This window comes from Arachis duranensis, chromosome 6 (genome assembly GCF_000817695.3).
Source record: "Arachis duranensis cultivar V14167 chromosome 6, aradu.V14167.gnm2.J7QH, whole genome shotgun sequence".
NCBI classification, from domain to species: Eukaryota; Viridiplantae; Streptophyta; class Magnoliopsida; order Fabales; family Fabaceae; genus Arachis; species Arachis duranensis.
In genome coordinates, this window is record NC_029777.3 from 8012947 (window position 1) to 8028093 (window position 15147).

General features: G+C 31.1%; 2 protein-coding genes across 3 annotated transcripts; both read left to right on the top strand.

Moving 5' to 3' along the window:
• Positions 1-352: 352 nt before the first annotated feature.
• Positions 353-6726, top strand: LOC107492400 (uncharacterized). Its single transcript, XM_021125690.2, is given in 12 exon segments — positions 353-426; positions 2139-2388; positions 2665-2845; positions 3061-3545; positions 3626-3847; positions 4062-4396; positions 4498-4861; positions 4945-5025; positions 5145-5222; positions 5316-5699; positions 5963-6094; positions 6244-6726. Coding segments are annotated over 12 exon segments (2736 nt in total). The 3' UTR covers positions 6394-6726.
• A 3528-nt stretch (positions 6727-10254) lies between these two features.
• On the top strand, positions 10255-15141 carry LOC107492479 (caffeoylshikimate esterase). 2 transcript variants are annotated; one of them, XM_052262779.1, is made up of 7 exons: positions 10255-10463; positions 10562-10652; positions 10761-10793; positions 13095-13169; positions 13486-13616; positions 14282-14419; positions 14619-15141. In XM_052262779.1, exons 1-7 carry the CDS (start codon positions 10437-10439, stop codon positions 15090-15092), a joined length of 969 nt encoding a protein of 322 aa, XP_052118739.1. In that variant the 5' UTR covers positions 10255-10436; the 3' UTR covers positions 15093-15141. The 2 variants fall into 2 exon arrangements, with proteins under 2 accessions (XP_052118739.1, XP_015968991.1); XM_016113505.3 differs by having other exon boundaries at positions 10256-10463; positions 13095-13241.
• The last annotated feature ends 6 nt before the right edge of the window (positions 15142-15147 follow it).

The window sequence follows — 15147 nt, forward strand, 5'->3', positions numbered from 1 at the left end:
GTGTCTTTGTTCAAGTGAGAGTGAGAGTGAGAGTGAGAGAAGAACCTCAAATGAACAAAGGAGTTGTTGGCTTTTTTATGATATTAAAGCAGACATCACTCATTTTGGGTTTCCTTCGATATCCCTTCTTTGAATTTCTGTGTGTACTTGCCATCATGCTTTGCCAGACTCCCTTTCTTTTCTCTCTTCTCAGCAACCTCAATTCACTCATTACCACCTATAAATACCCACCCTTCTCTCACTGTTTTTCTCACTTCAAACTAAACGAGTATGCTTTCTAAGTTCTAATGGATGAGACACTCCTTGTTGGAGAAGCAGGGCACGTGCAAATTCTCTTCACACATTCTTCCGAATGCCATTGATGAACACTTTGCACGCGCTCCCCTTCTCCAACACGGGTTTCTCACCCCTTAATAAGTGTCTGAGGTAATTGCTCTCTTCCTTTCTTTCTTCCTTTCTTTCTTTCTTGTTATGTATAAAACACCAGAGATGGCTCTTTTCTGTGTGTATCAGCAGAATCTGAACTTGAACAATTCAATGGAGACTTGAACTGAAAGTTATTATCTTGATAAACGCAACAACTAATTCAGAATTATTATATAATTAAGAAATTAAGAATGCATGCTAGCGTATTACTTAACGATATGCATTAGCAAAATAATAACCATGGTTTCATCATGAATTAAAATGATCAATGAATTATGACCTGATGAAAATTAAATTGATGCCTGTAAGCAGTTAGAGAGACTGATTAAACTATATGTGCAATTCTTATATACACATAAATTTAATATGTTATCTTTAAGGGGAATGCTAGGGGACAATGACTTTATTGAACAATATGAATAACCACCAATCAAATAAAAACACACTACACTTCCAAATTAATCTTCTAAATTTTAATATTAAAATAACCATCCGTACACTAGTAAAATAAACATCCGATATATCTATTGTTTACATTGTTTAATATTTTCATTGTTCACCTATACTTTTCTTATCTTTAAATACAAGCAAATTTTGAGAAGAATAATAATAAAAGAACGTACACATGTAGATAGACAGTAGACACGTAAATAAATATTTTTGAAACCCATAAATAATTTGATGTATTTTAAATCAAGTCAGTAAGACATTTTTAGTATGCATGTATTAAAATTGATGGTTAAATTTATGTGCACAAAAATTTCTCTTATTATATTTATGTGAGAAATAAATAATGTAAGCTTTAGTAAACAAATATTTATTTATTATATTATTTTAAAACTTATACTTTAAGAATATTTATTAAGATAAACATAGTATTTACTATATCACTCAATCTCACACTTATTGTATAAATAGTCACAAAAAAGGTTTATTGTATAAACAATAACCAAGCTCACATGTGACATGTTTTGGAAAAACAGAAAGACAAGAAGATTCCTGTAAAATAAAAAATATAAAAACCTTACATAACTGTAAATAAAACCACTTAACAGTATGAACTGTAGATGATAAGCTGATAATAGAATATTGACATTTTAGTTTTAATAGATTTATATTTGTAAAAAAGATTTCGAAAGCTAGCAAAAATAAAGACGTGCATTATTGATGAAGTAAATATTATTTTAATCTAGCAAAATGTACTACGAATGAGGATGAGATATATTGTAAAAAAAAAAATTTAAAATTAAAGTATAATACTTTATTTAGAAAAATGAAATATTTTTCTTTGACATGGATAATTTTAGAATATATATATAATGCAAATGACAAAAAAATTTTGAAATTAAAAACTGTCAAGATATCAAATTTTACTTTTACCTATGTTCTTTTTAGACATTTTTCAAATAATTAAGCAAATGTTTTTTAAAAAAATTGAATGAAAAGCATAAACTTTTGTCATTTATTAAAAGAGTTTAATTTTAATATATTAATTATATAAAATATTTTATATAATTATCATTAAATTTATTTTTTAAATGACTATTTACATTATCAAAATTATTATTGCTGGTTACGTAACTGGATGCACCGATAAATCTACTTAGTGCATTAAAATAAAATTTAAAAATATAAAAAGATAATAATTTAATGGAGCGATTTCATTTAATCATTTTAGTTAGCGAAGTAGGGTTGTAGTGTGAGTGAGGAAGGAAGACGGGCCCTCGTTTGCCCTCCTCGTTGCAGAAGCAGCTGGAGCGCTTAAACCCTACCGCTCCCATTGAAAGCGACCAAGATACCGATTCAGCTGACGGTGACGCCGCAGAACGCGATCTTCTCCCCCATGATTTTTACGAGTATGAGGAACAACAGGCCGAGGAGGAGTCCAAGAGGAACAAGCGCTACGATCCTGGTTGCGTCGATAACCTCCAGCTCCCTATTGACCGTTCTGATGAATCCGAGGTAAATAAGTAAATTAATCTGAGAAATTATTTTATTTCTGATTCATTATTTGCGAGTTTTGAATCTGTTAATTGTGCACCTCATTGTATGCATTTTTTTTTTGTGATTCTGTGAATGTGTTCATTGACATTGATTTGTCATGATCCTGTTGAAATGCTTTTAGGATGTTATCGTTAGTTCATTGGTTTGGTGATTGACAGATTGGTGAATTTAATCATTGGACTAATCCTCTTTGTGCTGGTTCATAGTCATTTACGTGTTCATTTGTATTCTTAGGATGAGAGTATACAATCTGATGATGATAACGAGGATGATGATGATGATGATGATGATGATGATGATGATGGGTTGAAAAGGACTGGAGGTGCTGCTGATGATGATTCTAGCGAGGAAGGTGATGGAAGGCATACAAGGATGTTACAAGGAATTACTGGTATGCCAAGTGAGGCTTTTGAAGGTAAGAAAATTGCATTATATTTATTTTTTTAAAAAAGACAAGTCTGGTGCTGGCATATTAGATGGGAATGACATTTGACTTTAGCTAGAAGCTTTTCTCACCCAAGAACTGTTTAGACTAGCTGCATTCACATGTAGGGAACCACTCTGCTGTTTATCCAAAGTTTAGCATTTTCTTTTTCAGAAGTTTGATTGTGAGTCTTGTCCAAAATGCAGGCAAGAAGAAGAGGAAGATGAAAGATGATGTTATACCAGAGCTATATCCGGAGTCTGAATATAATCCTAGTCGTGATGTTGTGGATGGTGATGGACAAATTAGCATCGATGACCTTTTGAATCCTCTTCAGGATAATCCTGGTTTTGGAAAACTTAGGAAAAGAATACAACAAATTGAGAACAATTCTAAACCTATACATGCACCACTTCGAACGGCAGATCAAGCAAAGGTGGAGAGGAAGGTAGCTTATGAAATATCAAAGAAAGAGGTCACGAAGTGGCAGCAAATTATTCAGAGAAATAGAGAAGCACCAACTCTTTTATTTGATGAGAATGTAGATTTAGGGTTTTCAACTGTAGGGGCAATAGCTTCTGAATTTGAACCCAGAACTGAATTTGAGAGGAAAATGGCTGCACTAGTTTCTGATGACAAAGTTATGGAAGCTCATAAAAAGGATGGTTCTAGGCTTCTTGAGATGAACATGGTAATGTTGTTGTCGATATAGGGCCAAGTATTAGGTTTATGTCATTTCAATTGTTAAATGTAGTTCATGATGCTTTACAGGTCTCTGTTGAAGAAGAAAAGGATAGGCAAAGCCGTATTGCTAAAATGCGGAGCCTTCTTTTCCGTCATGAAATGAAGGCAAAGCGTATCAAAAAGATCAAGTCCAAAACATATCATCGTTTGTTGAAGAAAGATAGATTGGAGAGCGAAGTTTCTAAGATTCAAATGGACCCTGAAGCTGCTAAAGAATTTACCATGAAACAAGAGCGCCTGAGAGCTGAGGTATAACATCATCCCTCAAGAAAGAACATTTTTTTTAAATAAATAGTTTATCAATTGATCAATTAGAAGAGGAAAATTGGTGTCTATTAACTTTTTTAATATCATCATGCTGGTTCTTTGATTATTTATTCCGTTAAAACATCCAACTTGAGGAGGATGCATATATCTTTGCATTATGTTACTTTTTAATCCTCGATTTACCAACTTGCTACAGGAGCGTATGACACTCAAACACAAAAACCAGAACCGGTGGGCTAAGCGTATCTTAACACGTGGTTTGAACAGCCAAGATGAAGGAACTCGTGCTGCCATAGCTGAACAACTTCAAAGGCATGCTGACCTGACAAGAAAAATGCACTCTATGAAGGATAGCAGCAGCAGCAGTGATGATAGCAGTGATGAGGATGCTGGAGATTCTGGTTCTGATCAGGATATGGCTTCCAAGGTTTTGAGAAAAGCAATAGAAAAGACAAAGAAAGTGATAGATGAAGATAATGAAACTCCCAAGTCCGGGTTGCTTTCTCTTCCTTTCATGGTAATTATATATTGGTTCTTAATTTTTCTTCAAAGAATTATTTTGTAATGTAACCTTTCATGAAATGCTAGTTATTCAATTATTTATTGTATTAAAACATCCAACTGTGAGGAAGATGCATATATCTATGTGGAATGGAGAAGAGAAAAGAGGCAGTTGTTGAAGAAGCCAACCTTGCTCTTCAAGAATACAAGGATTCCAAGAATAAGCTGGAGAACTCTGTTGGCTCAGAAGAACCAGAAACCACTTCTATCAGTGGCAGAAGAGTGTTTGGAGCATCTAAAACCCATATCTCTGATGCAGGTAATAAGGTGAAATCAGATTACAATTACGGTGGCAGTGACAGTGAGGATGACATAAGGGCCAGTAAAAATGGCAATATAGAGACTGGGGGAAGTAACATTTTGGAGAAAGATGTGAACAGTGATTCAGTCTTGATTCAAGAAGACACTGATAATCATCAGGAATCTGTATTTAAGGTGATGAAATTCCAGTTTTTGGACCTATTCTAAACTTTGTTGCTTGATCATTAAATTTGATACGTTGCATTTTTTTATTGCAGGACTTTAATGAGATTGTAAAAAATCCTGGGCCAAAAACGACATATGAAGTTTCCTTATTTGTATCAGATACATGGAAAAAGGTTTGAATGCTTTTAGATCATGTTGTGTTTTGAAAATTGATATTTCTAGTATCTTTTTATGATGTAAAAATTTTGTATAATTTATTGGAATTCTGTACTGATGGACTTATGATGAGCAGGCTAAAAACAGAAATGAAGACGGCACAAATGGCAAGAAGTCTGCAATTGCTGCAGGACCCGTTAGGCAAGATATAAAAGTATGAATTATAAACTATTTACATTTGTTTAAACATATAAGCAATATTGTTGATATAGCCTGATTTATTTGTATATTTATTTTGGTTTCCTAGGATACTGTAAAAGAAGCTGAAGAGGATAGTGATACAGATAGTGAAGGACAGATGGTTGACGGAATTCTGACTGCTGGTTCCAATCTATCTTATGAGCTTCCTTCTCAGGAAGAGCTCATTCGGCAAGCTTTTGCGGGGGATGATGTAGAAGATGAGTTTGACAAGTATAAGATGGAGATTCTCAATGAAGAAAATCCCGAGCCAGAAAAGCCTGTATTACTTCCTGGCTGGGGGCAATGGACGCATGTACAGAAAAAGAAAGGTTTACCATCTTGGATGCTGAAAGAGCATGAAAATGCCCAGAAAAAGAGGGAAGAAGCTATTAAGAAGAGAAAGGATGCTCGGCTAAAAAATGTGATAATCTCTGAGAAGATAAATAAGAAGGTTAGTGGCACTATTGTCCAGTAATATATTTTTTTCTCAGAGCTCTCTGGTTATAGTTGCTCTATCTTTCAGTAGAACTTCACGTTTTTCAGACCTTCTGTTTCACGATTTAGTGATTGAATCCTATAGCTAGCTACCATTTGCATTTTGCTCCCGGTTATGTGCTGACTAGGTTCATGCTTATTGTTTTCAATTGTGTGGCATTAATGATTCAATCATGATGATTGAGGTTTCAATCTTATGTTTCCTTTTGGATATGGCAGGCTGAGAAACTCCACACAAAAGCATTGCCGTTTCCTTTTACTTCTAAAGAGGCTTTTGAACAGAGCATGCGTGTCCCCATTGGACCAGAATTTAACCCGGCAACTGCAATCGGACCTCTTACCCGGCCTGAAGTAAGTGTTGTCATTGTTGAATTTCTCGAATGCTGTAGTATCATGCTGTTCTTTGAAGTGGTGACCAGAGAACTATTTGAAAAATAGCTGTAAGATGCATTATGTGTTCCTTTCTCTCTCTCATATTGAAACAACTATTGTATGTGCAGGTGGTGAAGAGACCAGGTGTTATCATAAAACCAATAGAGTTTGAGGAAGTGAATCCAGATGGAAAACCAGAGCAACGGGGTGGAGATAAGCATAGATCCAAGAAAAATAAAGGCAGTGGTGGCAGATCCATGAAGAAAACAACGGTTTAGTGTAAAATTTAATCGTCAGGGAGTTTTGATTCCGTTCCCTGTTCAATTTATTATTTCAATTTTTCAGTATCTAGGAATACAATACAATGAATGTAGTGATGTATTTTCCGAGTTAAAAAAGGAAGAGCCCTATACAAAGAGAAACAGAAGAGGGGGAGGTGGGGCGGGAAATATCTCGTGTATTATTTATTTAGTTAAACTTTTTCCATCTAATGCTTAATGAGAATTTTACTTATTTGTAATTATGTATTACACTGCATGCTTTGGTAAAGAATCTGTTATCCATCTAAATGTCAAACGACTTTAAGGCTATGCTATGCCCTAAATTAGACAGATCTGGTATCATGTTTTCGATATATTTAGCCTTTACCGTTTCGAGGGTTTAAAATTTAGGATATAATTTAGAATTTTAAATTTAAGGTTTAAGATTAAAATATAAGATTTAAGATTTAGAATTTAGTGTTTAAGATGACTGATGGCAGTGGACAGTGGTCGCTGGAGAGTGATCACAGGTGGCTAGTGGGTGGCAATTGTCATGAAATTATTTATTTCAAAAGTTTAAGTTGATATCAGAAAGATAATATTAATGATTATATTTTTAATACTTGTTTTCAAGCACGAGTTTTTTTTTTGGATTTGTTTGTTTTTGCATAATTTTTTTTCTTTTATTTGTCTTATACTAATTTTTTTACTTTTGGATTTCACCAAAAATCGAATTTAAGATCTTTCGGATTTAGAGTTTTTATATTGTCATGAAATTATTTATCCTAAATAAATTGATAGAAAATAATATTAATGGATATATCTCTAATAGCAATATTAGAGGATTGCTAGCAGTGATTGGAGGATTGTTGGCAGTGAGAGGAAAATTATGGTGGTGGTGGATTAAGAGTGGTGTTAGGACTTAGGAGGAAGAAAAAGAAAAAAAAAGATAGAAAAGGGAAATTATAAATATAAACAAATTACAAAAAGTTTGTTGAAAGTAGTTGCTAAAATTTAGATTTTGTTGGACTTGACGAAAACATATTTATTTGGTTCTTCGTTGATTAATTCAACAAAAACATTTGCTATCCAAACAAGTATTATGGGGCTGGATGATGGGTAGGTTATAGCTTCATTTAAGGAAGAAAGCAAAGTCAAAACAACGAATCGAAGTTTCTAAAATCTGAAGTATTTAACTCAGCTTTTTATTTTGTCAAACTCTTATTGCCAATAGAGTCAAAAAAAAAAAAATTGCTAACAAATTAAACATGTTAATGGTGAGTTACATGACCAATGACAAAGTTATTTAGTCTAGTCAGTCTAAAAGTTTTCAGATACAATAAAAATTAGTTGAAGAAAAATAGAAAAGATGCATAAGAAAAAAAAAGACTTGATTAAATTTGGTTACAAAAATAATGTTTAACTAATCTTTCTCAAAATCTTAATATACTGAATGCGTTAAAAATGTTTCTTTTATTTAACAAGTATCTTTTAACGCCACATTCACGAAACAAATTTTCTAATCTTGTAACTTAATGTTGTGTTCCTGATTATTTTGACAGGATTACGTTGCCAGAACAAATGAGAGTTAAGATAGATTGGGAAAGTAATAATATAACTAGACAACGGAAAATGTGAAATCCGTAGCTTTTTTTTCTCCCATAAATCATAATGCCTGTACCAAATGCGTTAAGGTGGTTTGACAAGAAAGGAGAAAAAGGTTGTCCATTTTCGGCCACTTTGAGCTTCTAGTACAGAAAGCTACAGTGACAACTATGGGGTTTCCACATTCAATCAGGACCTACAAAAATTAATAGTTATCATTCTCTCAATGCAAGAAAAGTGGGTAGAAGGAGCAGGACCACCTACAGAGAAGAAGATGCATACGTCAAAGGCGGTGTGGTTTGACCAATTTGCTTGCAGTTTCCAAACTATTCATGCTTTTCAAGTTTTATTTCGTGGAGAACTTATTTTCTTAGCATAATCTCAAACGAAAAGTATAGGCAGATAATGAAAATATTAAACAATATGAACAATGAATATATTAGATGTTCATTTCACTAGGTGTGCGAATGATTATTCTAATATCAAAATTTATATGAGTAATTTAAAAATATAGTGTATTTTAATTTGATTGATAATTGTTTACGTTATTCAAAAAAGTTATTCATTACCTAGCATTATCCGATCTCAAACGCTTTGTTCAAGTTTTAGTGGAAAACTTGTTATGTGGTTAACATGCAGGTAAACCCAGCCTGGCAACCTTTAATAGTATTATGTTTCATCTAATATTTTTTTTTCGTAGTTAAAACGCGTGAGATATTGCTTTCATAATTTTAAGCGATATTGCATTTAAGGTTTTTTTTTTCCAATAAGCATAATTTTCAATATACTAAATTAAAAAAAAAAACTTTCTATAGAAAGGTTATCTTGTAGGCTAAATTTGATGTGTTTTTATCGAGAGTAAAAGTGACCTCTATCCGTCCTACACAGTCTACAGAATAGTACAGAGCAGAGACCACTGTGTTTATTATGCGTACCACCATTTTACACCTATCCTTTTTCTGAACCATATTTACGAATCCATTATGTTTTGCAACTAACTACTACTAGAAGTCACTAGAATTGAGTACCAATTCCAAAGGAAAGTAAACAGTTCATCAAGCTCATTATTATTTATTTTTCGAAAATGAAACTTTATCATGTCATATATATCTACTATATATGTATAATTTGATCCTAGAGAAGACAATTAATATTATTGCTAATGTATGTGCATGTGTATCGGCAAATTAAATGTTGAAACTGGAAATTAGGACTAGAGAACTGTGATGATGAGGGGACGTTACCACCGACCAGACCAGTGTGAACTAGTCTAAAATACTTGTACAATGCAATCAAGGAATTTATATCTGGACGTTTCTATTTTATATTATGAATAGTTGAATACTTTGGGTAATTTGGGTTGGAGGCGTAGGTGCTCCTTCCTTCAAATTAAGTCACCTAAATTTGAGCGTTAATGATAGAACAAGAAAATTAACTCCCTCTCTTTGAGGCAGAGACGTAGAAAAATATTAGATAATTACTCTTAACATTTTTTATTTATTTTATTTTTAAGTTAATATTAATTAATTTTTTATTATTTTTTCTTGCTAAAAATATTAGTCCTTTAACATTTTCTTTACAAAATAATTATTTTTTAACCACTTAAAATAAAAAAAAATCAGCAAAATTTATTATTTTTTTATTAGCATTCTTAACCATCAATCCAGCAATTCAGTGACATATTTTTAATCTACACTTTTAAATATTGACTAACTACTGACAAAAAAAAAAATAAATTTTACTCACCTCTAATATTTTTCTTTAAATCTGCAAATTGGCTTGTTTGTTATTGTTTATTACTATTTCTGTTAATATAGGAGAAAAGGACTTTTAATATAACAAAAATGTTTGGCACTATTTAAAAACTATAAGTAGTCATAATTTTCTTTTTTTCTTTTATTTGTATTTTATTAATTATTATTAGAATAAATATATAATATCAAATATAAAAAAATGTATAATTATAAATATTAAATCAAATAAAATAATTTTAAATTATTGTTTGTCTAACATTATTCTAAATTAATTGGTACCAATAAGTTATAATTCAAATGACATAGTATCTCTGTACCTAAGAGGTTGCGGGTTCGAAATTTTCCTATCTTTAATTAAAAAAAAAAACATATCCATCAAAATTAAATCACCTAAGAGGTCACAAATTCGAATCTCCCTATCGGTACAAAAAAATTCTAAATTAATTGGTAAATTCAACGCCGTCTATGTATATAAGAAAGGGACCTACATCAAAATTCATGTGTGTAAGCGTATATACATATGAAAGAAACATGCTCTCCTTATTCACTTCCCTTCTACATATTTCTCTCTCAAGCTAAGCTCGTTCATGCCATCTTCATCATTATTCCTCTGATTTTGCTGCATGCTTTTTCTATTCATCAACATAACTTTCAGATCCATCATCACCTTGGTCTCTTGTAGCTACAATATAATTTAGTTTAATGGATTTAGAGTTTGAATATCAAGAGGTAAGAAGTAAGTAAGTAAGTAAATTCATATTATTATAGTGATAGTGATAAAAAATGGTGATATATTCATATACTAATAATTAAGTAGGAACGAACAGGAGTACTGGAGAAATTCAAGAGGAATGCAACTCTTTACATGCAAATGGTTACCTCTATCTTCTCCAAAGGCTCTTGTCTTCCTTTGCCATGGTATCATTCATTCACTTTCTTTAATTTCTGGTTATTAATTAGTGGGTGCATCATGTGTGTGAGTTGTGACTGATTTAACTCTGCCTCCTCTTCTTCATTAATTTGCAGGGTATGGCATGGAGTGCAGTCGCTTCATGAGAGGTAATAAATGTTCTTCTTCATCAATTACTCTTCTACTCTCAACTCTCATCTACTTTAACTCACCTCTTTTCTCCTCTGCATTTTTTCTTTTTTTTTTTAATGCTATATATATCCTAAAAATAATATTTATTAAGATTTAGGATGGTAATCTTGAGGCGTATTAACGAGTCTTTATTTTATAAAATTCTTTATTTTTTAATGATTTTTTTAGTTTAAGATTAATTTTATGCACTTCTCATATTTATAATATTGACATCTGTTAATACAAAAATAATTTTTTTAATTTTTTTTATTAATATTGTTAGGTGTGAGATCATATTTTACAACACTAATGAGAGAAAAAAATTGAAAAAATTAATTTTTAATAAATTTAGAAATGGTCTTTTTTTTTACTCACAAATAAAAAAGTTATCTATATTAATAAGGATTAATGCATGTGTCACTATCAGATTTCCACCTTCTGGTGGTGCCAGTGGTTGAACCTCCAACATAAAACAAAATAATAATAAATAATTAACTACATAGCCATATATTCTCAAAATAATTTAATTAGTTCCCCTAACTTGGGTTTATTAAAATTAGTAATTTAACTCTCATCTACTTAATTAGTTAGGCTACCTTCCAATTTTGGTTACACTATAGCTACCGTTGCCAAGTGATGTTACGGTTGAACCAACTAAACCACGGTATAGTTAGGATTTATATGCAACATGTGGCACATAGCTATAGCGTTGGCGTGAGCATAATTAACTCAAATTTATAAAGAAGCATTTCTATGGGATAAAATAAATTTAAAAAAATGGAGGAAGATAACTTTGAGAAATGAGAATTGAGAAGCGAGGATCCACCAATATTAAATTATTAATTCACACAAAAATTGTTGCAATCAAAACATTAATTGCACTGTCGCCACTTTAGCTGTAGCCATATTACTAGGCATTGGTGTTATGAAATATCAGTAATTTTATTAAAATTTAATTAATATTTAATTATTAATAAATAATTTTATACTATTTAATATCATTTTATATCATTAAAAATATTAATAAAAACTAATTAATAATTATGCATCACAAATTCTATTAGTTCCTAACATTTTTTTCTTTCTGTATTCAATGACAGAACTTTGTTTGTGGTCTTGTCTATGTATGTAATCTAGTATTGACCATTTGACCGTACCAATTCATTTTGAAACAATCAATTTCTTTAGAGTTATCTTAAAGTGTCTTAGTCTCTACTCATTAAAGATATATAATTATGAAAAGCTCCTTTTTGAAAAATCGTTTTTTTAGGTTTTAAGAAAATAAATATTCATCCGGTTTTTGTAGAGTATAACAAGTAAAGTTTTAGTTATGAAAAATTTCTTCACTAAAATTCTTAAGATTTTGGCCCCACAGCTCATGCTATGATACTCTCATACTACTCGTTTTTCAGTTGGTATTTGCTATGGTACCTAAAAAATATTGTCTAACTATTAAAATAGATTAAATAATTAATTTTAAATTTAAAAATATAAAAATTAAAAAATTTTAAATACTTTAAAATTATTATAAAAAATAATTTAAACAAAAATTAAACACTAAATAAAAAATACAGTAGAATTGGCCTTTAATATATTTATATTGAATAGAAACTGTAAAAGCTCTTTCGAAAACCCAACCACCCAGTAGTGACCGAAATTAAAAATCAAAACCTAACCACCATGAGAGTCAATAATAATAATAACAAGAGCTATTAGTAAGAGAGATTTTAATTAGGTGGACAAATACAACTAATATGGCCGGCAACTTGCAAGTAGGTGAATCGTCTTTTGATGATTGTGCAATCTTTAGTGTTACCGTTAAGAAAAAGTACAAGGAATCAAAAGTTTATCAGAAAAAAAATTAAATAAAACTATATTAATTTATATTAATAATTAATTAATTTTAAATTTTTTAAATTTTAAATTTAAAAAATTTAAAATTAATTAAGTAAACATAATTAAAATTTATAAAATTTTTTTTTTCTCATATTAATCTATTCACTTCTAATAATTACAAATTCGAAAAATATATAAAAAAATATTTATTTAATATAAAAAAGAAACATTCTAATACTTAGTAGAAGAAACATTCATATATATTAACTCGTAAAAATTTTGAATTCATCCAAAAATATTTAATTGAGTTTTGACTGATATGCTTTTAGTTCCCTAACTTTACTTTACTGATAAATATGTATATAATATAATAGCATGGTTGCAAAAGTAATTGCCTACGCTACATTAATTTTGATGTTGAATTGAATATGGTTGGAGTGTAGAATGTGGAGTAAGGCTAGCTTGTGCGAGGTACGCCGTGTACGGTGTGGATTATGAAGGACATGGAAAATCCCAAGGTGCCCGTTGTTACATCAAGAAATTTGATAATATTGTTCACGATTGCTTTGACTTTTTCAGCTCAGTCACCAGTACGGACTTCAACCAACTCGTTGACTTTATTGATTTCATATATAAAACAGAAAAAATTTTAAGTGTATTGAAAAATATAATTATTTTAACCGTTGATTTTAATTATAAAAAATATATATAATATATATTAATTAACATTAACGGTTGAATCGATATTTTTGATACACTTAAAATTTTTCTTATAAAATATGCAGTTAATTAATTAGTTTGATTAATTTGCGAATGCATTATCTCTGGTGATAGGGCTTGAAGAGTACCGTGGAAAACCCAGGTTCTTGTATGGGGAATCCATGGGAGGGGCTGTGGCCCTACTTTTGCATATGAAGCACCATTCTTTTTGGGACGGTGCCGTTCTTGTTGCACCCATGTGTAAGGTATGAATGTATATATAATCGCATGCTGCTCCATAATATTTCTTATTTTCTTTATTTCTATAAAAATATTTATTAGCATAAAATAGTACTTTTGTATGGAGAATATTAAGGAGTTAATGATTTTAGTGAAAAATAAAAATTTAACTAATTAAAAAAGTCTCAGGTACTTTTTTTNGTCATAAATCATGTGTTAGCCTTTTAGTACTACTGTAAAATAAATATATTAAGAACACGACGATTAAAAATACTAATTATTTAATATTTTATTTTTATATCTTATGTCAAATTTATTCTATTATTGATTTTTTGTGTCCATTTTTTTTATTAATTATGCTAGTTTGAAAGCAACTGCTCGTATGAAAATTTTTTTTATAAATATTTCATTGGCTCCTCATACTTTCCCATATTTATAATTTGTTTGTTTGGAGTAAAATAAGAGAAATAGAGGAAAGAAAAGAGAGATTATTTTTTTTTTGTAAATTGCACGTTAAAATTTAAGATTTATCCCATTTTTTTCTCTATTTCACTTCAAACAAAATAAGTCTAAATATTGAGACGTTTTATTAAATTGCCTAACATAATAGGAATCAACTTATCTAAAGATGTTTTAGCTAGGTAAGTAATTGTGTGAAAATTGAAAGTAGTTAAAGAAATAAGTAATGCAGATATCAGAGAAGGTGAAACCACACCAGGTGGTGATCAATATACTGACTAAAGTAGAAGATATAATTCCCAAGTGGAAGATCGTCCCCACTAAGGATGTCATCAACTCAGCCTTCAAAGACCCTGCCAAACGAGAAAGGGTGACACATTCTTTATCCACAGTTGACTCAGATACACTTAACTTCATATAAAGTTAATAGTTGAAAGTCGTTAAATGATAATTTAGTCAACAACTTTTAACTATCAACTTTATATGAAGTTAACTGCATTTGAGTTTCTATATACTCAATTCATGGCCTCCGATATTTTCTATATATCTAAAGGGATAGGTGGGTGCAGATAAGGAAGAACACGCTGATATACCAAGAGAGGCCTCGGCTGAAAACAGCACTAGAGATGTTGAGAACAAGCATGAGTATTGAGGAGAGTTTATACAAAGTGACACTGCCATTCTTTGTGTTGCATGGCGAAGCAGACACAGTGACTGACCCTGATGTGAGTGGGGCATTGTATGAGAGAGCAAGTAGCAAAGACAAGACCATCAAACTCTACCCTTCTATGTGGCATGGTTTGACTTCTGGTGAGCCTGATGACAACATCGACATTGTCTTTGATGACATCATTACGTGGTTAGACACACACAATACCAATAATCTTGCATCGTCCCATTCTACTCTTCAACCCTGTGCTACCACCGCTAATAAGACGACTACTACTAGCAGTGTTCTCCATAAAACACACATCATCAAGAGGAGGAGAAGCTATCTCTGTGGGTTGAAAAGACGCAATTCCCTGCACCATTCTGCAACTTAGACTAAATCCTTGTTCTACCTTTCAATATATGTGATCTGTATGTTAATAACATTGG

Excerpts from the sequence above, each read along its gene's own strand:
- LOC107492479 (XM_016113505.3), top strand. The coding sequence starts at position 10,437 with ATGGATTTAGAGTTTGAATATCAAGAG. Across the intron at positions 10,794-13,094 it reads GTGCAGTCGCTTCATGAGAG|AATGTGGAGTAAGGCTAGCT; the intron begins GTAATAAATGTT and ends GTTGGAGTGTAG. Across the intron at positions 13,617-14,281 it reads TTGTTGCACCCATGTGTAAG|ATATCAGAGAAGGTGAAACC; the intron begins GTATGAATGTAT and ends TAAGTAATGCAG.